The 26879-nt window shown below is 38.5% G+C and overlaps 2 protein-coding genes and 1 pseudogene across 3 annotated transcripts; all 3 read right to left on the bottom strand.

The window, feature by feature from the left end:
- Window positions 1-2608: 2608 nt before the first annotated feature.
- Window positions 2609-7561, bottom strand: LOC141844447 (conserved oligomeric Golgi complex subunit 7-like; annotated as a pseudogene).
- Window positions 7562-9714: 2153 nt separating this feature from the next.
- LOC141844231 (LOB domain-containing protein 40-like) lies at window positions 9715-10914 on the bottom strand. Its single transcript, XM_074732263.1, has 2 exons — window positions 10623-10914; window positions 9715-10514 (listed from the first exon to the last, which is right to left on the bottom strand). The coding sequence occupies exons 1-2, from the start codon at window positions 10810-10812 to the stop codon at window positions 9910-9912; spliced, it is 795 nt and encodes a 264-aa protein (XP_074588364.1). The 5' UTR covers window positions 10813-10914; the 3' UTR covers window positions 9715-9909.
- Window positions 10915-18332: 7418 nt separating this feature from the next.
- LOC141844338 (uncharacterized) lies at window positions 18333-22388 on the bottom strand. 2 transcript variants are annotated; one of them, XM_074732377.1, is made up of 3 exons: window positions 21658-22388; window positions 19051-21582; window positions 18333-18964 (listed from the first exon to the last, which is right to left on the bottom strand). In XM_074732377.1, the coding sequence occupies exons 1-3, from the start codon at window positions 22319-22321 to the stop codon at window positions 18597-18599; spliced, it is 3564 nt and encodes a 1187-aa protein (XP_074588478.1). In that variant the 5' UTR covers window positions 22322-22388; the 3' UTR covers window positions 18333-18596. The 2 variants fall into 2 exon arrangements, with proteins under 2 accessions (XP_074588478.1, XP_074588477.1); XM_074732376.1 differs by having other exon boundaries at window positions 19051-22388.
- Between the last annotated feature and the right edge of the window lie 4491 nt (window positions 22389-26879).

Below are 26879 nucleotides of genomic sequence, written 5' to 3'. Positions count from 1 at the left end.
AGGTCATTACCTCGCCATAGCCTGAAAACTAATTTTTGAGTTATTATGTATGTCTGCATAAGTAATGTTAAGATATACTTAGGTAATACTAGGTAATGCTTGGTATAAATATCGTTTTTGGGAAAATTTTTGTTCTGCAAGAATCTACCGGAACGGTTTTTCAAGACTTTCCCATCACCTCTTACATTACATGTTAACTTTTAAAAAATTCAAAGTTGTGAGGTTTATTAGTTGAGTTTCGTGTGAATGCTATTGATGGACCTAGAGAGCTCCAATTAGATCCATTCCAACTCTTGTTGGTTTATTAGGTGGACCTAAGTCTAAATAAACTTCTTGTACTATTTTAAGACTCTTCCAGTAGTGTTCAAAATGATTTGAAACTTTTAGAAGACCACGGGTCAAGTTTCTGAAAACCAACACCATAGTGGTGCTGGTCTTCGAAAACCAACACCACAGTATATGATCAAAATCAACACTGTGATGCAGGTTTTCGAAGGCTAACACCATTGTAGTGTTGGTCTTTGAAAATCAGTACCACAATCTATGCTAGTTGACACACGATCATAATTTTACCTATGTGTATTAGGACTAGGATTGGACTCCATATATACCTTCTATATACTCACCTCTTTTATTTCATTGTAAAATTTCATAAATCTAAGTTTTTTAGTCCATCAATGAGTTTTGGTTAAAACACATTGATGGAGTTAGAGAGCTCTTATTGGACTTATTCCAACTCCTATAGATTTCTGTATTGTCCTAGAGTCCAAGGGTGCCCTCTATTATCGTCGTAAATGATTCCCAATATTATTCAAAAGGTTTAAAAAATGTTAGACTTTATGGCACTTGGTACAAACCTATAACTTAGTGTAAGAGACTTAGGACCAAGATTCTCACCATATATAGCTCCTACACACTAACATCTCCCATCTCATTATAAAATTTCAAAATCTTGTCTAGGTCCATCAATGAGTTTCAGTCAAAATATATTGATGGATCTAAAGAGATTCTTGATTGGGCTCATTCCAACTCCTTTAGGTTGTTATAGTGCCCTGGAATCCAAGGGTATCCTCCGTTACCATTGTAAATGATTCCCAACATTACTCAAAATGTTTAGAAAGTTTTAGACTTTGTGTCAATTAACACAAGTATATAACTTCATGTAGGAGACTCAGGATTAAAATTTCTCATCATATCTCCCTTTTACACACTTACATCTTCCATCTCATTGTAAGTTTTTAGAAATTTGAGTCCCTTGAGTCCAGCAATGGATTTTAATCAAAATCTATTGATGGACATAAAAGAGCTCCAATTGGACAATTTCTAACTCCTATGAATTTATTAAGTAAATTGAGTCCAAATAAATCATCATTTACTATTTTTAGGCCCTCCTAATAGTGTTCAAATGATTTAAAAATCAACACCACAATGATATTGGTATTTAAGCTGTGGTGTTAATTTTTGAAGATTAGTACTAAAATAATTTTTTTATTTTATTATTTTATTATTTTTATTAATAAAATAAATTTTATTAATTTTATTTTTTTATTCTTTTATAATTAGATATTAAAAAATAAAACATAGAAACAAATATTTTAATGTTTTATTAATTTACTTATATATATTTTTTTTAAATTTTTATTAAAGTTTTAAAAATAAAAATAAGTAAATTTAAAATATTATCTATATCAATTAAAGTTAAAGTTAAAATTAAAATTTAATTTAATTTAAGAAAAAGATAAGAGAGTAATGAACGAAAGAAGAAAAAAAAGAAAAAATTTAATAAGTATTAGAGGAGTAAAATAGGATTAGATGTGTCTTTTGAGAAATATAAAATTTTTGTACATCTTTTGAACATTCTCAAATTTGAAGTGTACCTTTGATAATGTACCAAATTTATTTTCATGATATTAGATGTTGTCGCGTGTAACCATGATATCACTATAATGATGGCATGGCAGTAGTGTTAGAATTTCGACAGCAACATTATTAAGTTACCACTGCGAATGTTGATTATGGGTCATATGTTTGATTTTGATTGACTTTTAGGCCATGGGGGTATAATTACCTTGCTTAAGAACATATCATTTGCAAAAGTTCAACTTTTATCGGATGGAATCGAAATTTTACAAATCTTTAAGAATAGTTAAAGAAATTGATGCGGGGAGTCAAGGTAGGTGATGTGGTTTTTCTTCGAGTCACCTCGAAAGGTCAAACTTGGCCAAGGTGACTCAGACCTTGCCTCACCTTGGCCTGCAGTATTTGTCCCACCCATCTCGCCTCATGGCATCCCGGCGAACATCTCCTCTCGCAAAGAGAAACAAATAGTCATTAAATGTAGAAACCTTTGGACTCATCTTGAGATGTGATGTTGAGGGAACTTTTATTTTCCTATTATACTAGAAACAAATATTTTGACTAATCTGAATTATATTTCAATGTTGCGAGGATCACCCTTTTTTATTTTCCTCTTAACAACTTCATTTTTGTCAAGGCTAACAAATATTAGTTGATATACATAAGTTGGAGAAGTATCTTTAATGCCTTGATAAATAAATATTTTAACTAATCTGAATTATATTTCAATGTCTGCGAGGATCACCCTTTTTTATTGTTTACAATATAGATAACAAACAGCCTTCAGAGTTCCCACTAGAACTTGAACATCAGATTCAGAAAATAAATGCTGAACATTCCTTGCAAAAACTCCCGTCATGTTGTGTAGTTCGATAAGAGACTCAAGATGCTTGTTTAGAACTTTGGTGCCCTTTGGCATGTCCCCAGAAAGGATATCTATTATACCTGCATTTTTTTTAAAATAAAATTTATTGTTGTTAGCATGCACGAAAAGTCCACATGCAAGATGTATGGAGATCTAAAACAATAAAGACGACAATTATGCTGATCATGATTATGATGATCACCATCAAAAATAAATAAAAGAAATGGTTGATAGTTGGTGGAGCTTCCCAAACATAATGATATCGTTAGTTGTAAACCTCCTTCGAACATAGATAAATAGACAAGGTGAGTTTAACTTAAGTCACCAGACAAAACACCAAGCACTACTCATAAAGGCAGATCTATCTATAAAATTTCAATTATTAGAAATTATCTTAACCAATTAGGACAGTAAAAAAGATGTCAAAGTCTTATCCCATTACTCTATTCATTCACGCAAATAAAAACACATTCAATTCTTATATCCTGTCCTCTAATATGAGATATATCTAGTGTTGCATCAGATATTCTGTAAATACTTAAATGTCATGCTTCTACTTGGCGAATAAATAATTTGAACAATACGAGAAAATTCACAAGTTGCAAAAACCAGCCAATGCTAATCATCAGATGGGCATGCATTTAATTATAAATATTTTAAAACAATAAGAAATAGATTGGTATTGTTTATATTCATAACCTTTGTTTAATGATCTTGTTTCGGGAACAACATCTCCAGTTGCAAGATTGACATGAGACACAAAACTCGCACCCAGATCAGACATGGTCTCCATTAACAGTTTCGGAACAAGCGAGATGTAATCATCAGGTAAGGCATTCATGCACCTGCAAGTTCAACATTGGTTAAACTATACCAACATCAAAATTTAATTCCCGTAAGCATTATCAGAAACTAAGATTATCAGTGCATGTGTATCAAATGGAGCAAGAGATTTTTCGTATTCTGTCATAACTTTCCTTTCTCCATGTAACATCATTCTAAGATTAGCATCAAAGACAAGTTTGATATGATTGACCACATAATTATGCATATTAGTAAAGCATAATATAGAATTTTAGCTCAAGGTAATCACACTGTCAAAGTAAAAAAAAAAAAAGAATTAATAAAGAAGCAGAATTAATAAAGTTGATTTAAAAGATAAAACAGGTTCAATATTAGTGAATGTTGGAGGAACTTAAATGGTCTAGGCAATACATTTAATATACAAGATTAATTCAGGAAATGTGGTTTTCATGTGGAATGGACCTAAATTTCTCTGATCAAGAAAATAACAAGTACTTGTTACCGACTACTCAAAGTATCAAGTATAGTACAAAACACACCAAATGAATAAAACATCAAGGAGAAAATAGGTATAGCATTTGATAAGGATATTAATATTTATGTCGAACCATAAACCCTTGGATAAAGCATATAACTTGAAGAATTTCCATGATGTTTATGAGCCATCAATCAAAAGAATATTTATCACTTATAAGTTATAATCCCTCAACAATAACTTGAAAGGACAAGCCTTGATAAAGTTCCATTGTCATTTACATGGTGACTGAAGCTCAAGTTACAGAAATATCCTTCCCAATAGGAAGGTAAAACTAGATTAACTGACCATTTTGGTAGATATATCAGTTGGATAGTTCATGAGAAGTTTGATTCAAGCATTTTAAAGGAATACTTGTTTGTCAAAATAATGAATTCTGAAGCTAGGCATTTAATAATTTTAGGCAGGACAAGACTCGCATGCTCAGTGTCAGGATTGATTCTCAAAGTAACTTGGAACAAGCTTGTTGATAGATCATAAGATCACATAGAAACTTACCAGCAAACTGATTATAGACACTACATGGATGGAATTTTCATCAAGTTCAGAGCCTCAGCCATCAAATAGAAGCTAAATTTTAGACAACCAACACCAAAGCTTCAGCTCACACTAGGATCATTTCATAAACAAGCTCTATCCAACTTGCTTCACAAAATAAATGCATTGACATATGAGCTACACTCCCACATAAAATAAGTTGAATCAAACTCAAATATCTCTTTTGAGCTCAACTAAGATAGAGCTTAAGTTTGACTTTTGAGTCAGGAAAATATCAACTAGAGGAGGCTCAATTAATCCTTCCAAACCTTGGACTCTGTTGAAAGACTAACAAGTTGTTCACCTAATGAATCAATGGGTCGTAGAGTAAGAGTTGGGATCTAAACCACAAAAAATCATTTTTTAACATTATCTTTATTATTATTATTTTATCTTACATTGACGTTCCATAAATATTGACATGATCAACTGAATCCACACACGACCACCTTACTCAACCAATGATCAACTTGTTTGTTTGTGTTGTTGCTTGAAAGAATTTTATTTTTAGGCGACCACTTATTTAGCCCTTCCCTCTAGTCAGTCTGAGTCATGCATTACAGCTATCCTACAACATCTAGATGACGGAAATAGTTTCCTATTAAGAGTTTAGTAAATCCTAAATAGTTCAGTTTTAGTATATTCCAACTAAGCAAACAGTTTTGCTTATAGTAACACAATTAAACAAGATAATCCTATGATCTAGAAGCAACAAATGACAGAAGTTCTCATATACCTAGCATTAAGCTAGGATTCCTATGTCACTAGTGGTGGTTACTATCAATATATCAATGTTCAAGATCTTGATCTGTTGTCAATTTCGATCTTTGGTCTTTACTACCATAACCTACCAACATATTATGCTTCATACGCTGATAAACAGATCAATCACCCATCAAACTCTTAATAGTTTCCTTGATTTTCCTATTAAGAGTTTAGTAAATCCTAAATAGTTCAGTTTTAGTATATTCCAACTAAGCAAACAGTTTTGCTTATAGTAACACAATTAAACAAGATAATATTATGATCTAGAAACAACAAATGAAAGAAGTTCTCATATACCTAGCATTAAGCTAGGATTCCTATGTCACTAGTGGTGGTTACTATCAATATATCAATGTTCAAGATCTTGATCTGGTGTCAATTTCGATCTTTGGTCTTTACTACCATAACCTACCAACATATTATGCTTCATACGCTGATAAACAGATCAATCACCCATCAAACTTTGTAATTTCCTTGATTTTTTTTTCAAATACCATTTTTTGACCTTTTTGATGATACAAAATAATGTTATAATAGTTGTAACTAAAATAATCATCAATATCAAGTTCAAACAGGTATAATCTTGTCAAGCAAAAAAATGTTCAAGAAGAATAAAGAACATACCACTTCCACTCTTGTTCAAGATATAGTAGAACCTCATCATAGAAACTTGGCAACCAGCTAGAGAAAGAAATAGAGTTAGTTTGATCACGGTGTTTTTCCAATTCAAGTTTGTTAACTTGCTGTCTGGATTCAAAGCCTTCCCAAAGTTTTCTCAAGGGCCTGATTCCTATTTTAATATACTGCAATTCCAAAGATTTGAATCTTCCAATACGAACAAGTATTCGTCGCAAATCTTGAACATCTTCGACCTTAAAATATATATGTGTAGCATAAGACAAGTCAGTGTCTCACATACTAGGTAGGAGGTATATTCTAGAGAAATTCAACAATAAATAAGCAGACATAGTTCATATAAAAGGACAAGAGAAGGGTTGACCTTGCGATTTTGAAGAGCATCAGATATTCGTGGTTGAACCATTTCTTCTAGCCTATCTTCCAACACTTCAAGCTGTTTTCTCACATTTGCAAACTCTGCGACCTGAGATCACAATCGTTCCTCTAAGTTAAATGTCATCCGAGAGAAAACTATGTTTAACCAAGCAAACCATGGAAGAAATAAAACTTGCCTCACCAACAGCTGATAAGCAATGCCTCATATTGGCCAAGGTTTCTGCGGCCTGCTGAAGATCCCCACTTGCAAAAACATCCTCCACACTCGCACTTAATTGGGTCAAGCCAGCAGCATCCTACTTTTTTTAAAAAGAGCAACAAATCTAATCAGATAATTGAATGTGTGATACAGACGATTAGAGCATGTCTTTACTTGCTTATCCGAGATAAAATAATTGGAGCATAAGGCTTTACCTGCAATGTCTCGTATGCTGCTTCCATCCGCTGTTTGACAATGTCAATTTTAGCAATAGCGGCTATAGACTCGGCAGAAGTACCCTCCGCCTGCCATCAAATTAGACTTACCATTTTAAACTCCAAATTTCTGACAAGCGAAGGAAGATTAAAATTTTATACCAAATTTAAACTAAGTTGAATAGTAGGTGCAAGATGTATGGATGTCACTGGCATTAAATCTTAATTTCCCAGTTGAAACGCTTCTGTTATGTCATGTAAGTCTTTCGGGAAAGAAAAAGGGAGAACGAGAGCTAAAGATTTTCTAGATCACTGGGAGCAAATGCACTGCGGTTGGGATGTCGTCAGATTCAAAGGAGACCGTACAATTACATGCATAACATAGGCAGCTCGAGATCTAATTGTAAAAGATAAGTAAATTCCGCGTTTGTTTACCAACAAGACTGAATTGCATAGATGGAAAGGGAGTGGAGATGGAAAGGACCTTGTTGAGGGCGAGGAGGATGGATGAGACGAGGGAGCGGACAGAGAGGGCGTCATCCCGGAGGCGGAGGATATCGCGACAAGCAAGGGGGACTCGACGAAGGGCGTCGGCGCTTTCGCGGTCGAGGGCGTCGGCGATCTTGTCGGCGGAGGCGCGGAAGGTTCTCCTCGAGGTCGGAGAGGAAGCGATCGAGAGGATCCTGCGGGTGGCGCGACTCCAACGCCTCGTTGATCCATCGCTTCGGATCAAAAACTTCCTCCCCGAACTCCCCGAGATCCACCACCATCTCTCTTCTCCGTCGGCTCCTTCGTCTTCTCTTCTCTAGTCCAGTTATCAGTTACGTGACAACTGTTAAACGGGCCGGCCCGATCCGGCTTGGGTGCACTCGACCCGTCCCAGCTCGGATCAGTCCTATTAGCGGATCTTACAATGAGGAGCTCAGCCTGATCCACGGGTTGGCCCGAACTGCAAGGGCTCAGATCAAAACATACTATTTATATTTATTTAATACATATAAAACTAATTAAATAAATAGATTTAAAATAATTCATTAAATTAAATAAAAAAAGTTTGAACATAAGATATGCTAATAGTATTTATAAATCATATTTATCAATAAAATTATTAAATAAATAAATAAAATTTTAAAATAAATAAATAAATTTATATTATCAAACTCAATAAACAACCAAATAAGTTTAAATATAAAAATTTCAAATAATTAAAAAAATTAAAATAAAAACTTAATAACATCTAAATAAATCAAGTTCATAAAAAAGAAATCAAACTAAATTTGAATATTATTTCAATAGTTTAATTCATTTTAAGTTCAGCTTAACTTGACTTGATTATCTTATCAAATAAGTTTGAATATCACTGATGTGACAGAATCCTACTGCTCATGCGTGGCACATATAATCAAAAATCAAACTGATCTGTTGAGTCAAAAGTCAAGAGAAAATAGAACTTATTCGAAGACTTATATGTACGAACCTCGGTCAGCTCGTCACACATTCAGGTCAGCTCAATCACATATACAAGTCAGCTCACTCATTCAGGTCAGCTCGACCACTCATTCAAGTCAGCTTGACCACATCTACAGGTCAGCTCAGCTCATTCAGGTCAGCTCACCACATATACAGGTCAGACCGCCCACTCATTCAGATCAGCTCGGCCACTCATTCAGGTCAGCTCGACCACATCTACAGGTCAGCTCGGCCACTCATTCATGTCAGCTTGGCCACTCATTCAAGTCAACTTGGCCATATATGTAGGAAATCTCCTTTCCTGCTCTTGGCTAACTTGAGCATCGAAGTGGTCTGTCGGAAATCTCCGACTCCTTGCTGATCCCTTCGCTTAGTTCTCTCTTTTCAGGTTCCTTCATCGATGCAACCAACGAAGATTGAGATGACATATTATTGATTGATGATTTGACCATCGTCGGCATCGAGCCAGAACAATCACAAATTTTGACTTGTTTATTTACGGCCTACCACCCAGGCGCGACAAGCTCAAGGCTTTATCCACATTTGAGTATTTAAGTGTTATATATTTTTTTCCGATACCTTACTCTCCTATTGATACTTACAAAACAATCTTCAAATTGTGAATTAAGACTACTCAAACGATTGATTTTTATTTGACTTTAATCGATTCAAATCATCTTGAATCCAAGATAAGAAAGTTTTATATGGCCAACAACTAATTGTTAATTGATCGAAGACCTTTTCAAACAACTTGAATCTATTGTAATCAATTCATATATTTCAGTTGACTCAATAAATATTCCGGTCTATCAGATTGGCTATACACAAGCAAGTTTATCCATTGAATTCAATGGATACTTTTGCAATTGATTCAAAACCTATTTAGTTGACTCGAACCCAATAGAAATTATCATATTTCTTGATTCCATTAAACTTGTCTTCAACCATCTCAAAATAAATCGAACCTTTCTATTTGCAAGAGTCAACTTCTAAACTAGTTCAACACTAATAGAGGAGAAGACGACACTCCGATGATATTTCTAACTCGGCGAGGGTACAACAGCATTCCAAATTCAGAATTCATGTCATGATGGCTAAATCTAGGAGAGGCTGCTACTGATCCAGTGAGATTCAAAATTTCCAAATTAGGATAGGGCGCCGGCGGGGAAGATCTGATAAAAAAAAAGGAAATAAAATTTAGGGTTAAAATATTTCCCCAATTTAGTAACTCCAACCCCTCCTGAATTGAGGTAAATCTATCAAAATCCAATGATACCAATGTACAATTTCCCAAAGGATGAGTTCTATTACCAACTCAATTGTTCTAAAACAAGCTGAATTTAAGCCTCAAAATATAATTGTTCTTATCAATAAACAACGTTGACAAACTTAACAAGAATCTACGGATTGTACACACAACAAAAATTTACTGAAAGAAAGAGAGCGAATACACTCGATCATTAACTTCAGGTATTTGATTAAACATCAAGATTGAACAGAACAGAACAGAATAGAGCAGGGGAAAGCCTAGGGAAGAAGAGCTACAAACTCCGCTATTACTGAGAGAGAGAGAGAAGGATATATATAAAGGGGGAAAAGGAACAAAATTGTGAAGAAGAAAAAAAAGAAGAGCTACAGTTGGTTGGGTTCAAGAAGTTCCAGGCGGCGACAGGACGAGATCCGCCGCCCGAGCGTCGGCGTCCCACCCGCTGAGGTCGCACAGCGCCCTTGCCGCCGCCTGCACGGCGTGGCCCGACACCGGGACCGGCTCCAGCCCCAGCGTGAGCTCCAGGGTCACCACTCCCTCATCCGCTTCCACCTCCGTCCCAGGCTCGCCCTGGCTCACGTGCGACGCCGCCGACGACGACATCGTCTCCTCCTCCACCTCCTCCTCGTCTTCCTCCTCTTCATTTCCGACGCTAATGGCGGACTCCACTGGCGGCGGGGCCGGCGCTTTGGCGGGCTTGGCGACGCCGGGGCGCTTGAAGCGGGAGCGCGGCTTGATGACTTTGTGCAGCCCAGCGTCGGCAGGCTTGGAGACGTGACGGATGTCGCAAGCGGCGGCCTTGAAGGGCGGCGCAGGGGCGGCGGCCGCAGTATCGGAGGGCATCTGCGAGACAGGGGAACCCTTGAGCACGGCCTCCACGGCGGCCTGGGTCAGGTTCCAGCTGCCGGACCACAGCAGACCGACGGAGCCGTAAACCGGGTTGACGATCCGGCCGCAGGCCTCGTAAAGCAGAGACCGGAACACGGCTGCACGAAACAAAGACGCCGACGACGTCGTCAGCAACCAACCAATCAAGTACGATTCCATCAAAAATGCAAATCGATCAGATCGACCGGTACGGATGAGACACTGACCGGGGCGGAGGTGGTCGGGGGCGGAGGTGACGAGATTCATGAGGCCGGCGCGTCCGTAGAACTTGGCGAGGAAGACGGTGGCGTTGGCCTGCGCCTCGGGGGACTTGATCCACTGGAGGCAGGGGCGGATGGGGCAGGTGTCGCTGCAGCCCTTGCGGAGAACTCGGCAGCCATTGCAGCTCATCCTCATGGCCGATCAAAAGGCAGCAGCAAATTGAAGACCGAAATGGAATGGAATTTCAACGGAGAAGGAAGATGCGGCGTGGGGTGAGTGTGGAGGAGAGAGAGAGAGAGAGAGGGAGGGGTATATTAAGTGGGTGGGAGTTGGAAGGGGGGAAAGGATAGCCGTGGGTTTGGAAGAGACGGCCTGTGGTTTCCAGGGACAGGAGGAAAGCGGGTTTCGCAATATTTTATTTTATTTATATATAAAAATAATTAGAAGAAACAAATATAAATATTTTTTTGGCTATTTTTTAATTGGCATTGTCAGTCCACGTCAGTAATACTGATAGCAAAATCAAAGCTTAAGGTCGAGGTCGGCAGATTTGTTATGAGATGATAAATTTCGAGGATAATTTATTTTTGTTATTTATTGCTCGCGGAATGGAATTACTTGAAAACAAAAGCAAAGGACGCTCCTGGTTTTGTGGAAAAAGCGGCGGTTTTTTGGTGTGGACGTACCCCATGGGCGCCACCACCACAGCATGGGCCCAAGCTTACCCATAGACTTTACTAGGCGTGGTGTGCTCTGGTGGTCCCCTCGATTATCATCGGACCCACCCGACCCACAGATTTCGGAACTCTATCCCCATTTCTTCTGCCTTTTAATTGAATTGAATTAAATTAAGCATTTTTTTAGAGAAGAATATGAATCCAGAGAGTTGCCCAAAAAGAGTCTGCCCATGGTAAATGCCTCCTGTACCATTTTTCCAGCTCCTTGTTTCATCCTCACAGTAGAGTTGTGCCTATCCACAAATCTCTTTTACAAGTTAAGAGTTGCTGTTATTATTATTAATGAGCAAAAAAGAAAAAGAAACAAATTACCGAAATTGTATTTAATTTTGATGAGTTCAAATTAAAAGTATTCAAAATTCACAAATGAATGCTTTATTATGCCTCCTTGGATCCTCTTCGATTGTTCTATGCTCCTACTTTTAGTCTTTTTTTTTTTTTTTCCATTTTTTGCTTTTACTTTCATAGTTCTGTCTGCTCATATGCACATTTGGCTGCATCTAGAACTCATTAACACCTGGAAAGCAAATCATTGAAAGTTGACTTCAGCTGATCAAAGAAGATCATGTTTTATGGATGAACAATCACTTGAAGGACTAATTAGAATGGAACAAGGAGACAAGAAATAATGATACATCATGAAGCTTGCATGATTCATATTGGATTGTTGTAGGTAGTAGCATAATAAATTACCCAGCCACCCCAGTTGCCCTTCCAAAGGTTTTCCTCGCATAACATGTTTAATATGTAACTTGCAAGTTTTCCTTCCCTGTGGGCATTTTTTTTCCTCAATATTTCTTATTCTATGGTTGCTTAGATGATCCTCCAACTGTCTTTTAACCTTGACCATATATAGAGACTTGAAAGGCAGCTAGCGGAAGCAAGCATCATTTATCAGCATATAATGCGAAATATAAAAGGGAAAAAAATATACTTAAAAAAAATCAAGGACTATATTGTGATGTCAGTAGATTTGTTTGAACCTAAATTTAGAGCATGCCATAGGAGGAAGAAGCCAGCCCTTGGAAGGGCAACAGGATGATTAGAAACTCTATTATGCTACCACCTACAACTGTACCACACCAATTCAACATAGATAATGCAAGCCCCTTTGCTTGCTTGATCTTAAATTTCAGAAGGTAACAAGTGTTGTTACTTGTGCCCTTCCAAAGTTCTGGTAATTTTTTTTTTTTTTTGATGGACCACAACAAGACTGTCATCCTTTATAATGTTGAAACTCAAAAGATCAGTTGTTGCTGCTGCTTTAGTTCCTTTAACACGAAAACACCTTCAAGCATTAATCAGAAATGAGGAGAGCTTCAGGTAGTGATCTTAAAACAAGGCTTTCATGGTTATCAGGTAACAAACACTCGCGTTCATATATTTTTGTTAAATAAAGTTCTATTGATTTGTAAATTTTCTTTTAACTGAAGCAGAAAATGGGGTGCACTTCTTCTAAGATGTTAACCAGATCATGTTAACAAAAGTATAACAACCTTAAGATCCCTGAAAGGAATGGAAGAATTACTCAACTTGATAAATTAAAACCACCTGTTTTTTTTTGTCTCTTCAAATCCAAACTTGAAGAATGATCAGGCCACATCGCAACTATCTGAAGAGCTTAAGAAGAACTCAACTATGCCAGTTGACAGCAATGCTGCTGCCTCACTGGAGCTCACTGGCATCCAAATCAGCAATACTGAGTTATTGGCTGGCTCAGAAGGAGAATTAAGGTCAAACAAGATATTGGTTCGAAGAGAAAAGCCATGGTGAAGAAGCTCTCATTGGACGAGGTTTAGATCGATAGACAAGCTCTTTGTAATTGAGATAAAAATGTTTATAAATAAGAAGTAGGGAAAAATTGTAATATTTACTAATTATAAATTATAAAGTTATCTCCGGAGAAAAATAGAAGGTTACATTATCATGATGCAATGTTCGAGATTAGATATCATCACCATGCATTACATAAGATCTCAATGGTGAGGATAAGGGAGGAAACTTCTAAAACTAAGATAAGGAGAAATGTTCTTGGAGTCTTCTAGATGATTTAGGGAGTAAACAAGGCTTGTTCTCTAGCATGGACTAGAATCACTATCCTCCATCCAACTCCATGATCGAAGTCTAAGCTAAGCTCTCCATTCTCACTCACTCACTCTCTGTCTCTCTCTCTCCTTAGATATGTCGGTCGCCCCTCACAATAATCGTTGACCCCACGAGATCAATCTCATTGATCCTTCCTCTTCCATAAGATAGACACACTATTCTTCATGCTACATTGAGCAATCAATGTGCATGGATAAAATAGAGAGGATGATCATAGCGCATCTTTCATGAAGCATGATGAAATTGTATCTCTATTCAAAGGAAATGCAATATAGCAAAATGAAAAAGTGTATTGCCTTCAGTTGTGTGACCACCCTAATATACTATCATTGTAGTTAGAATTGGTTGCTCTATTATTTTTGACATCATGAATAGTCAATTATCACCACCAACAATTGAAATCATATGGACAATTATTGAAAAAGAAGATAAGGTAACATTTGTCATTTGAAAGGAATGCAAGATTAGAATGAAGGAAAAAAGTGTTATCTTTGCTTATATATCGATCTATAAGCTTCTGCGAACCAATCTATGTAGATTCAAAGGAAGAGATTGAAGGAAGAATTTTTATTAATGGAAAATAGTGGATTAATACAAAATTATTCTCGCAATTACTGAAAGCTCTTATTACGACTCAAAAAACTCTCAATGCTCCTTTTCATAGGTTGATAAAGTCTAACACCTTGATAATATGACTTAATCTAAACCCTAAAAAATAATAATAATAATAAAAGTAAGACTTAGCAATATTTTAGTTTATTCAATTAACCTATTCTAAAATTTATTCTAATAAAACTTTAGTTATCCCTAAAGATAAAGATAAGGATAGAGAGAGACGGTTATTCTTCAATAATCTATGCATCCAAAGTTTCGATTCTACAAGAAGTAACCGTAATCGATTCATCAAATCGTATAGGCACCAGAATCTTTCACTGTCGGAGTCTTGGGACACATACTTTTGCTCAGAACAGTACCTTTCGCTGTCGGAGTCTGTTCAATGTTGCAATATGTCATATTAAAGAGTTGTAGCATCTTAGTAATATAAGCCTCTTAAGACAAACTCAAAAGTTTTTTTGATCTATCTCTTATGATCTTCACTCCTAAGATGTACTCAGCTTCTCCCATATCTATTATGTCAAATTATGATGAAAGTCATGATTTGACTTCTATCACACATTCTGTATCACTTCCAACTATTAGCATATCATCAACATATAATGATAAAATGACGAACTTTCCTTTTTCTTTTCTTAGGTAAACACAATGATCCTCGTCGATCATTTCAAAATCATAAGACAAAATGACTTCATTAAATCTTATGTTCCATTGTCTTGACGCTTGCTTTAGCCCATATATTGACTTCTTTAGTCTACATATTTTATTCTCTTGGCCTTCAGCAATGTAACCTTCTGGCTGTACCATATAGATTTCCTCGTCAAGATTACCATTAAGGAAAACTGTTTTTACATCCATCTGATGTAATTCCATGTCATAACGTGCTACTATAGCTAGGATGACACGTATTGACACAAACTTCACCACTGGGGAGAATGTCTCTTCAAAATCAATACCCTCCAATTGGATATATCCTTTTGCAACCAGTCGAGCTTTGTATCGATTAATCGATCCATCTGCTTTCCTCTTAATTTTGAGAATCCACTTATTCCCAATTACTCTTCGGCCCAGAGGAAGATCGACTAAATCCCAAACTTGATTTTTTCTCATTGACTCCATTTCCTCATCCATTGCAATTTTTCAATTTTCTCTAACTGAGCATCTCAATGCTTCCTCAACAGTTCGAGGTTCATCATCGTCAATTGGGAGTGTCATTAATGCCTCATCGTCAAACCATTTCCTAGGTTTAATCTTACGAACACTTTTTCGTAAATTGGACTGATGAGAAGTCAACTCATGACTTGGCAAATTACTCCCACTCGATTGACTAGATTCAGGCATCTCTCGTGATTCCTGATTTGTTGATAAAGGAACAATATCTTTTTCCTCAAATAAAGGAATTGTCTTATCAACTTCACCTCTAGTTGGGAACTCAGTTTCGAGAAAAGTTACATCTCTTGATTCTATTTCAGAGAAGACTCCATCTTGTTGCTCACCAATGAATACATAACCCTTAGAGGTTTCAGAATACCTTATAAAGATACACTTCCTACCTCTGGGCCATAATTTTCCATATTTGTGAGTCTTATCATGAGCATAGGCAGCTGACCCCCAAGGTCTCAGATTACTCAAATCTAGTTTTCTGTCTGTCCAACGTTCATATGGAGTAGATGGAACAGATTTTGAAGGCACTCGATTAAGTATATATATGTCGCAACTAATAAAGCATCTCCCCAATAGGAAATCGGCAAATTAGCTTGAGCTATCATAGATCTAACCATATCTAGAAGAGTTCGATTTCTTCTTTCAGTAACCTCATTTTGCTGTGGAGTTCCAGGGATAGTTAACTGTCTAATAATCCCTTTCTCATTACACATTGTCTTGAACTGATTAGACAAATATTCACCTCCACGGTCAATGCGTAAAATCTTAATCTTATGTTCCGTTTGATTCTCAACTTTGTTCATATAACAAATGAAGCAATACAATACTTCAGATTTATGAGAAATCAAATACACATGACCGAAACAAGAGAAACATCAATAAATGTAATGAAATAGAAACTTCCATTTCTAGCCTTCACATTCATTGGACCACAAATATCCAAATAGTTTCCTTGTTGATTTTCCAGCAAGACAATACTCACATATAGACAAGTTAATTTTAGCATGAGAGCCAAGCAGACCCTCTTTTGCTAATCTATTCATTCGTTCTTGTCCTATATGTCCTAGTCTACCATGTCAAACTTCATCATTAATGTCAGCATTACTAGTAAAAGCAATGTTTGAAAAACAACTGTCATTTCCATAATTATTATTTGGTTCTACATCAAGAACCATGAAATCATTCGTTACAAAACCATTCCCAATTAACACAGATTTATTCGAAGTTCCACACATCAGCTGTAAAAGTTTATACAATAACCCAAATCAAGAAGACAAGTAACAGAAACCAAATTCCATCGAATCTCAGGAGCATATAGGACATCATGTAGAAACAAGGTACATCCACCACGTAAGTTGAGTTTGCATGTGCCAACTCCTTTGACTTCAATCCTTGCAATATTTCCCACATATATCCATTTGTTGCCAGTTGGAATCCGATGGTACTCCACGTATGCAGCTCGATCACGAGTTACATGGTTCGTTGCTCCTGAATCTATAATCCACAAAGGATAAGAATCAGCTAACAACACAGAACTAGCAACATATTGCTCATGAGAACAGGTTAAACATGGATCTATCTTTTTTGGCTCAATACATTCCCGAGCAAAGTGACCCTTCTTGCCACAGTTATAGCAAGTCAATTTGCTTTTAAGTTTCTGTCCATGCTTCTTTTCTTTCTTCTTGATTTGGCCTTGCCCAGCAACAACATTAGCTTCTTTCCCTTTCCCCTTTCCTTTCTTGAATCATCTTTTCTTATTTTTGGATCCAGAACCTTCAGATACAAAAGTCTATCCAGAAATCCTTGCAGATTCAATCCTCTCCGCCTCAAGTTCCACATGGCGTGAGACATCAATGAAAGTCTTAATACTTTCACTATGTAAGGTTATGTTTCCCAAAATCAGGAAGGGAATAGATTACTACTTGAACCTGTTGTTCATCAGTCAACTCATGACCAGCAATCTTAAGCTCTCGAATTATATTTGTCATTTCCCTCAGATGTTGGGTCATGGTAACATTCGAGCGCATTTTACAACTGTCAAACTTAATCGTCAGCTGTCGAAGCTTGCTCAGACTGACTCCACCGTATCTCTCTTTAAAGGTTGTTCAAACAGCATGAGCCGAGGGTAATGGTTCATACTCAAAAACCAGGTCATCCACCATTGAACTAATCAATATTCCCTTAGAAATAAAGTCCTTCCTTTTCCATGCCATATAGGCATCCAGGTCACGTCTGTGTTGTGCTGTAGAACCATCAACTGGCTCTTCCATGAACTGATTTACAGCTTCAAGAACTTCTTGTTCCTCAAGAACGCATTGTATCCGTCAAACTCGCGATTCCAGTGTCGACTCGGTTAGGGGTGCACAAACTCGTATCGTAAATTCGTATCGAGTTTAAACTCGTACGAGTTTACAGATAATCCAAAAAAGAGTTATAAAATGTCAAATAATATATATTTGATCATAACTTCATAAGAACAATCACTATTTCACATATCTAATAAAAAAGCATAAACATAGTTATCAACAACATGTTTTCACATATAAAAAAAGACTAAACATGAAAATTTAACATGAAAAGATATGAAATTTTCAAAATTTATGTTTCAACATCAAGTTACAAAATGACAAATTTAAAATTTCATACAAAAATAGTCCAATAGATACACCAAATAAGCTTTCATTGTCCAAATTTGATAAAAGGAAACATCAAACAAAGATTTCCTTTGTTTATCGAGTTTACCGAGTTTGACCGAGTTGACTCGCGAGTTTACCGAGTTGACTCGCGAGTTTACGAGTTTACAAGGGGGGCCCGATTTTAAGCTGATTCAACACGGAATTGAAATAATAGTTCGTAAACTCGTAAACTCGCCGAGTTGACTCGCGATTTTGACAACCTTGATTCCTTGGCAACTTCAGTTTTGTCAAGCATGAACAAATATTAGTTATCTTTAATGCCTTGAGAAACAAATAGTCATTAGATGTAGAAACCTTTGGACTCATCTTGAGATGTGATGTTGAGGGAACTTTTATTTTTCTATTATACTAGAAACAAATATTTTAACTAATCTGAATTATATTTCAATGTTGAGAGGATCTCCCTTTTTTTATTATTTACAAATACACAATACATAGTACAACCAAAACAATCCAATTACTTGGATTTTACTGTTCCTTTCACTAATAATATATTAATTAAGATGATATTCTGACACAATCTTTGGATCTTTCTTCCATAACAAATTTGGTTTCCCATAATATGTTGTACCTCAAAGATGAGATTATATCGCCGATTCTCAAAATCTTTGGGGTTTAGGCTTGCAACTCCTAGCAGAATGGAAACTCCTATTTCGTCTTCTCATTTTTGATAATTAGTTAACTTACTGATAGTGATTGTTTTGAATGGTTCGCTGAGATATGCCTGAGTTCGAGCTGATATCTCCTGAGCCACAGATCTCATGGAAGGTCGAGACTCAGGATCAGTTCGGGCACATGCAAATGCCACCTTCACCAGGAAGACCACCTCCTCGGCTAATTGCCCTGTAGGGGGAGGCAAGCATTGGTCGAGTACATCTTTCAAGAACAAATCGCCTTCTGGCAATGATGAAAGGGAAGCTAACGAGGAGATGAGGTCTGCTGGATGTTTCCCCATCATGACTTCAAGTGCTACCACTCCAAAGCTATACACATCACACTTCTCGGTGACTCTCATTGTGTAAGCCAATTCTGAAAAGTAGAAGCAACAAACTGTCATACTAACAAACTGAAAGTTTTGAATTATGGACTAAGTTTAAGGTGACAAGTGTTGGTACCTGGGGCCATGTAGCCATAGGATCCAGCAATGCCGGTCCAGTTGGAAGAATCAGGATGCAACAATTTGGCAGTTCCGAAGTCAGATACTCGAGGCTCGAAATCGGACTCCAACAAAATGTTGTTCACTGAGATATCCCGGTGGACGATCGGCGGCGATCGGTCATGGTGCAAGTAGGCCAAAGCATGAGCTACCCCCTGCAAAACCTTCACCCTCTTTGCCCAATCGAACTGGCTTTTCCTTTCCACCCCATACAGCGCTTTCCCCAGGCTGCCTCTTTCCAAGTACTCGTACACCAAGTACATGCATCCGCTCCTCATGCAGAAACCATACAGCTTCACTATGTTCCTGTGCCTCACCTCTGTGAGAGCTCTGATCTCATTCTCGAAGCTCTTCCGGTTGATCTCCGGCACATCACCGACGCCAGCAACATGCATTCTCTTCACGGCCACCACTTCTCCGGTCGACAGCTTTGCTCTGAAGACACTCCCGAAGCCTCCTTTCCCGATGCAGAACACCTCGTTGAAGTTGTCCGTGGCATTCACTATGTCAAGGAAGGTGAACTTGGCTTCCTTTTCCCATATCAAAGATTCGGATTTCGCCCAACTACCAGAGCTCTCCATCTCACTCTTCTCTTCCTCCTCCTTTCTGCAAGTCAGCAAGACCAGCAGAAGAGCGATGGCTAATATCGGAACTCCTAGCACCGGCACAATAATGGCAATTAGGAGCCTCTTTTTGTGGCCCTTGTGAGGACTGCCGCTAGAAGAGTTACTGCAAGAAATTAAACCCGCCACATCGCCGCAAAGCCCTGCGTTCCCGGCAAACGCCCCTGAGGTGGCGTTCTGGAAAACAGTCCCTGTTGGAACCGGTCCTGTCAGATTGTTGTAAGAGAAGTCCACGGATTCCAAACTGAACATGCTGGACAAAGCTGATGGAATTGAACCAGAGAGATTGTTGTGGGAGACATTAAGCTTTTGCAGCTTTGTGAGTTTGCCAAGATTGGAAGGTATAGCTCCTGACAAAGAGTTGCTGCTCAAATCTAGAAGGATCTGCAAGGAGTCCAAGTTGCCAAGCTCATTTGGTATCTCTCCAGACAGATGATTCTTGCTTAGATCCAGAAAGAGAAGCCTTTGCAGATTGCCAAGCTCGGAAGGCATTCGACCTGTGAAGTTGTTAGCTGACAGATCGATTTCTTCGAGATGAGATATAGCTCCCAGTTGCAGAGGAATGGAACCTGATAAAAGATTGTTGCTCAAATTGAGCCTATACAATGAATTTAAGCTCCCCAGTTCGGGTGGGATATATCCAACCAAATAGTTGGAGGCCAAGCCAAGTTCCTCTAGTTGTATCATGTTGCCAATTTCCGGCGGGATTTTGCCGGTTATACTGTTGCCGATGACATAGAAGTGACTCAGATTCTTGCATTGCCCCCACTCCGGTGACAGCGTACCGGTCAGGTTATTGTCGCTAAGGTCTAGGAAGACCAGCTCAGGATGCACTCCAAATGCTTTTGAAATATCCCCACTGAAGTTGTTCATCTCAAACCGGGCTCGAGAAAGCATGGTGCAATTGCGCAAGCAAGCCGGCAGCTCGCCGGAGAAGTTGTTATTGCTCACCGTGATCACCTCGAGGGCGAAACCTCTGCATAACTCGCGCGGCAATTCTCCAGACATGAAGTTGTTGGAGAACCTGACCGTGCTAATCAGACAATGCCGACCTAGTTCCTCCGGTATGCTGCCCCTGAGATTGTTGTCGAAGACAGAGATGAATTGGAGGTTAGGAAGGTGTGCGATGCTGCGGGGGAGCTCTCCCTCCAATTGGTTGGTGTTAAGATCCAGCCTTTCCATTGCCGTCATGTTCCCGAGCTCAGGGGGGATTCCACCGGAAAGATTGTTGTAAAACAGTGCCAAGGAGGTTAGGTGCTGGAGGTTGCCAATTGTTGCCGGAATAGGACCTGTCAATGAATTTTCCGACAGATCCAACTCGATCAAATTAACCACGTTTCCAATCTCGGGTGGAATTTGTCCAGAAATGTTGTTGGTGAAGAGATACAAGTACGTCAAATTGGTGGCGAATCCGACCTCCGGCGGAATCTGCCCTGTTATCGTGTTGTTCTGAATCTGAAATGATATGAGATTAGGCCAACTAGAGAAGAAGCCCGGTACAATCTCCCCGGAAAGAAAGTTGCTGGAGATACCAAACTCCCTCATCTCAGTGAGTTTGGTGAATGACTTTGGCAATCCTCCGGTGAGTTGATTGTAGGACAGTTCAAGGTAGTTGAGATGAGTACAATTTCCCAGTTCGGGAGGAATGGTGGAATTCAATCCTGCAAATTTCAGGTCTAGGCGTTCGAGCAATGAAAGCTGACCTAGAGAAGAAGGAATTCGGCCGCCCAGCGAGTTATTGTATAACTCAAGAACTCGAAGACCGGAGATGGTTCCAAGGACTGGTGGTATCCCTCCGACGAAGTTGTTTGCCCAAAGACGAAGGTCGCGGAGCCATCTCAGCTTGACCAGGGAAACCGGAACAGGACCTTTAAAGGAATTGATTGTCAGATTGAGGAACTCGAGGTTCTCCAAGTTTATTAACAAAGATTCGGGTATTGTACCTGTGAAACTGTTCTGCGACAGGTCAAGGTAGACTAATTGGGTACAATTCAGAATGAAGGAGGGAAATTGCTGGTCGAGGTTGTTAAGGCTCAGCGAGAGGTACGTAAGTGCAGGCATGGGAGAGAACTCGGAGAAGTCCGGCGTCTCCAAGTAATTGGATTGAAGGTCAAAATGCTGCAACTTACGCAGATGGCTCAGCTGGTAAGGGATCTGACCGCCAATGTTGTTATTGTAGAGACGGAGGTCGAGGATCTGCTGCAGCTGTCCGATCTCCGGAGGAATGGAGTCGCTGAAGCCGTTGCTGCTGAGGTCCAAGGAGGTGAGATTGGAGAGAGCGGCGATTTCGGCCGGAATGCGTCCGACAAGGAGGTTGTCGCTGAGGTTGAGGCGGTTGAGGTGGGACAGTGAAGGGAAGTCGAAGTGGTCGAGGGTGCCGTTGAGGCTGGCGCTCGGCAGGCTGAGCTCCACCACTCGGTCGCCTTCGCGGCCGCAGCGGACGCCATGCCACCGGCAGGGGCTGCTGGAGTTGAGGGACCAAGAACCGAGGGAGTCAGGCTGAGACAAGCTGGATTTCCAGTTGAGCAGGGCCTGCGCTTCCGTCACTGCTGTTGCCGTGGGAGGATAGAGGAAGTTGAGGAGGAGGAGAAGGATCAACGTCGTCATGCTCGGAGGAGGAAGGCTTCGATCACACAGCTGGCTTCACTGAAAAATCCAGTGCATCGGCTGTTCAATTTAATATGCTTTAGTTGTTGGCTTTGATCGAGAGTAAAGATTCCTCTAAAGTTTGACTTCATCGTTTTCAATTGTTAATTTGTGTAATACAGGGGGCAAGCAAGATCTATTAAATAAAATCCAAGGACTAATCAAATTTGACTATGGGGTCATTCCTTTCCCTGCGACTACTGTATCATTAATCAACCTTGCGTTTGAGGATTGGTCAGTGCCTCGGAGAAAGACCACATCTGAAGTCAAATTTTGTGGCTGCGTAATTAAGTTAGCTTCTTTGTCAGAGACCAAGATTACCCGTGACCTCTCCGGCCCACGGAAAACGTTATATAGAAAGTTTATTAGTGAAACAAAACAAAATGAAACCCTTTGGAATATTTGACTGATAGAAGAAATAAACAATACATTTTAGATCCATCGTTCAGCGTTGACCGGAGCAGACGCGGTATTGCAGCCTCGGACGTCGGTGCGGGACATAAGGTATGAGAGACAAAGCTGTATGCAACCGAACCGTTAAATACGAAGTCTTTGATATTTATTATTTATTAAAAACATTATTAAGTAAATATAGTGTTTAAATATTGAATAAAACTGTTTTAATTTAATTAAAATTAATTTAATATTATTAACCAATTTTAATTAAAACTGTTATTAATAGAGTAATTTTTACTATAAAATAAATTTATTTAAATCGTACTATATCCTTATCATGTTCTTGTGGTTGAAGATATTTATCATAGATAATAAAAATTATAAAATTTTAAATTATTAAATATAAAATTTTTAGACTTATGGATAGTATTGATTTGTTGAACAAATTAAGAAGTCTAGATGATGAATTGTACTATTTGGGAAGGCGAAACTATCTGATATAGCTAAATTGAGCTGCACTGTCTAATGCTTGAGCTATTTGAGTTCCCAATCTGGTAAGTACTTGAGCTTGTCAAGTACCAAGTTGCCAGAGTGCCCATACTGTCAAGTGCTTGAGCTGGCTAAGTGTTCGAGCTGGCGACTGCTGAGTGTTTATACAATCAACTTTCAAGATTTTGATGGTTTAATTTGACTAATATATTTAAAGGAATTTGATCAAGGATAGCCAAATAACTTGATCAAGGTTGATCGAATTAAGTGTAGAATCCAAGCAAAGTCAAGGTTGACTTGAAGTTTGAAATTGAATGAAAAGTCCAAATAGGATTAGATATTTAGCAGGTTGGTGGAAAGACCTAGTGAGACTATGTAGTGTAAGTCCTAGTGGCACTAGGCAGTATAAGTTCTAATAGGATTAGGCAAAAGAAAGACTTGGTTGGGAACCAGATAATAAAAGTCCTAATGGAGCTAGGCAGTGAAAGACCTAGTTGCTATCTAAATAATAAAAATCTTAGCGGGCCTAGGCATTGGAAGTCCTAGTTAGAGACTAAATAGGGGAAAACCTAGTTGGGAACTAAGTTAAGCCCAAGAGAGTAAGCTGTAAGCTGAACACTTGGCAAAGAAAGAAGTCTCGAAGGAATAAACTTCATACAAGTCTACCTAATAGGCTAGGTAAACCAAGTACTTGGTCATGCATGTTTTATTTGTTATCTACCTATTTGTTTTACAAGAAATAGTAGACAAACAAAGGCTCAGGCTGGACCAACTGGAAACTAGTCTGAGTCAACCAAAAGTCTAGTTGGCTGGAACGATCTATCGAAAGTTTGCCTGATCGTGTTCAAGTAGAACAGACATCATATAAGTTTTGACTGAGCTCTAGACGACTAGACGGTGTTCTAGTCAATCGACAGCCAAGTCAGCGAAGGTCCAATCAACTATAGCAGCATCCAGTCAACTAGAGAAGTGCCGATCAAGTGGTATAAAAAAGGACTCGAGACAACCTCTTCATACATCACCTACAATCAAAATCTTCTCATTTTGTGCTCTGAACAATTTTCCAAGTTCTGTCTATTGATCTTGGAAAATCCAAGATTCGCACTCAGGATTTCTAGATCAGATCCACGTGTTTGTTTTCATACTTGTATTTACATATCTATTATTTCATACTTGTGATTGTGCCTTATAAAGTAGTAAGAGGTTTCTTTACCTCAAGAAAGGAGAAAGAAACTAGTAGACTCATAGTTGAGTACATAGGTGGAGTAGGGACCCTAGGAGGTTGCCGAGCCACATTAAATTTTATGTGTCTTTTATTGTTTATTTTTATTTCGCAGTACTATTAACAACTTTGATAGAAATTAATAAAAATGAAGAAAGACAAATACACTTCACCCCCTCTAGCGTCAAAAGGATTATAAAAACTGTGTTGGGATGTATACCAGAATCCTAGTTATGTAAATAAACATTCTGAAATAAAAATCACATTTTGTCAATGTTTGCATGTAAATGTCCATTTAATCTATATTGTAGATAAACATGGTGTATGGAGTCACACACAGAAGACCATGTTATCAGTTTCTTATAGATTATAAACAGTGTTCACAACCAAGATGGATTGGACAAACCATTGGAGTGGTTGTAGTGTAATTTGGTCTTAGTCTGTCTTGACTATAGAATTACACTAGTACACTAAGTGTGTATTCAGCAGGACCATCTGAGGATTGTTCGATTTATACTGACTATATAATCGAACTAAACCTCTATTACTATAGATATACATGTTCTTAATCTCGATATAATAACAAACACATGTGCTTAGTATATACTTCTTTGATTCATCAAAGGGTGAGATTTAGATCGATAGATCAAAAGGCCCGATGAGTTGGGAAGTAGTATTATATACATGGTGTGTTGTTGATTATAGAAGGAAACTGTGTCCTATAATCTAGGCTGATGATGTCCTCTTGAGGAGCTCATAAGGATTATCATGTAAACCCTGCAGGTGGACCTTGTCCGCATGATAATAAGGTTGAGTGGTACTACTCTTGAAATAGAAGTTGATTAAATTCGAGTAGTCAGTAACTCATTTAATTGACGGACATACGATATCTTAAACATAGGAAGATTAATGTGTAAGCAAATCGGGCCACAAAAACTGTCTTTTTGCGTTGCGAAAAATCCCGATTCACTTGCCACCGGATCCGTGCGAAATATAAAATTTGTTTTCTACTTAGATCTACTCTAGATCTACATGTTTAGAATTTACCCTTGATGCGAAGCCCTTCGCGTATCCCGCTCGCTCCTTTGGTTCGCCGGATCTCGAAAGAGTCAAGTGCCTCCTCTCTATACGTATCCACACGAGCAAGAGGGATGGAACCAAAACTTGAGTGTGCTAGCACTCTAGCAAGTTTCGGTCAAGAGGAGAGGAAACTCACTAAGAGAACCAAGGAGAAGAAGGAGAGAATAAACCCCAAAAGAGAATGGGAGAGCAAAAGCACTTCACGTTAAAAAAATGAAAAGCACAAGCACCTCATTCACTTTGGCCGTCCACTTCAAAACCATTAAAGCCAATTTAATCCCATTAAAACCTTATGAGTTACAAATCTTATTTGTAACCTCTCATGATGTGGCATATGATGATGTGGACCACCATCATTGGTCATCTCTCATGCCACCTCACTTCAAAGTCAAACGGTCAAGTCAAATATTGACCATGAGGTGGCATGAGTCAAGTCAACATGGATGATGATATGGCACAAAGTCAAGTCAACATTTATGATGACATGACACAAAGTCAAGTCCAACTTGACTCCCAAAATTTCTCCTTCTCAAGTCAAGTCAAACTTGACTTCTAATCTCCCAAAATTGATCAAATCAACTTCACTAGTCTAGTTTGGATTACACTTAACCCAACTTGATTCATCACATAAATCTAATCCTCTTGATTCATCACATGAACCTAATCTCCATCCAATTGCCCTTTGTGTGTGACCCTATAGGTTCTTGTAACGTTGGCAATGCTTCTAAACGATTTAGAAACATAAGTAGTGAGCGGTATCTAGCAACACATCACTACTACCCAAGTTACAAGAATGTTGAGATCCAACATCACCATTGTGACTACTAATTGTGACTCTTCACAATATGTGACAAATGTCTTTCTATCCTTGATATCATGATTGATTAAACCGAGGCATAGACCGTGTCATCCTCTAATCAATCTATGTCTTGAACTCCAAGTAGACTCACTACAATCAAACGAGCTCAACATCACATGTTGACTCATTCGGGCATGACCATGCACTTTAGTGGTCTCACTCTATCAAGAACTATGATATCACTCCCGTTATATGGGAGGGATAGATCCCATCTACATCACTCACATCCCTCCGCATAATTTGTTACTTACCCAGTAATCGCCTTTATAGTCCACCCAGTTACGGGTGACGTTTGACGAAGTCAAAGTAAATAACTCCTTATGTAGGGAACAATGGTGACTTCAGGTCTAAGGACTAATAGTCATACTAATAGCCAATGAGAAAGTATATGACACTCATATAACGATCCATTATACTTTCTCAGGGCGGGTCATTCGGTATACATTCTCCAATGCATACCCATGTGTCAACTT

Source organism: Curcuma longa, chromosome 13, assembly GCF_044706935.1.
Source record: "Curcuma longa cultivar G26 ecotype Majalengka, Jawa Barat chromosome 13, ITB_CL_G26_1.1, whole genome shotgun sequence".
NCBI classification, from domain to species: Eukaryota; Viridiplantae; Streptophyta; class Magnoliopsida; order Zingiberales; family Zingiberaceae; genus Curcuma; species Curcuma longa.
Note: the sequence above shows the minus strand (reverse complement) of the source record. Positions and strands in the feature narration are given on the sequence as shown.

What these genes read in the sequence shown, in the direction of transcription:
- LOC141844231 (XM_074732263.1), bottom strand. Translation starts at nt 10,812, where the DNA reads ATGAGGATGAGCTGCAATGGCTGCCGAGTTCTCCGCAAGGGCTGCAGC. An exon ending in CCCCGACCACCTCCGCCCCG is followed by an intron (nt 10,515 to 10,622) that starts GTCAGTGTCTCA and finishes TGTTTCGTGCAG; the next exon opens with CCGTGTTCCGGTCTCTGCTT.
- LOC141844338 (XM_074732376.1), bottom strand. Translation starts at nt 22,321, where the DNA reads ATGACGACGTTGATCCTTCTCCTCCTCCTCAACTTCCTCTATCCTCCC. An exon ending in CTATGGCTACATGGCCCCAG is followed by an intron (nt 18,965 to 19,050) that starts GTACCAACACTT and finishes TCTACTTTTCAG; the next exon opens with AATTGGCTTACACAATGAGA.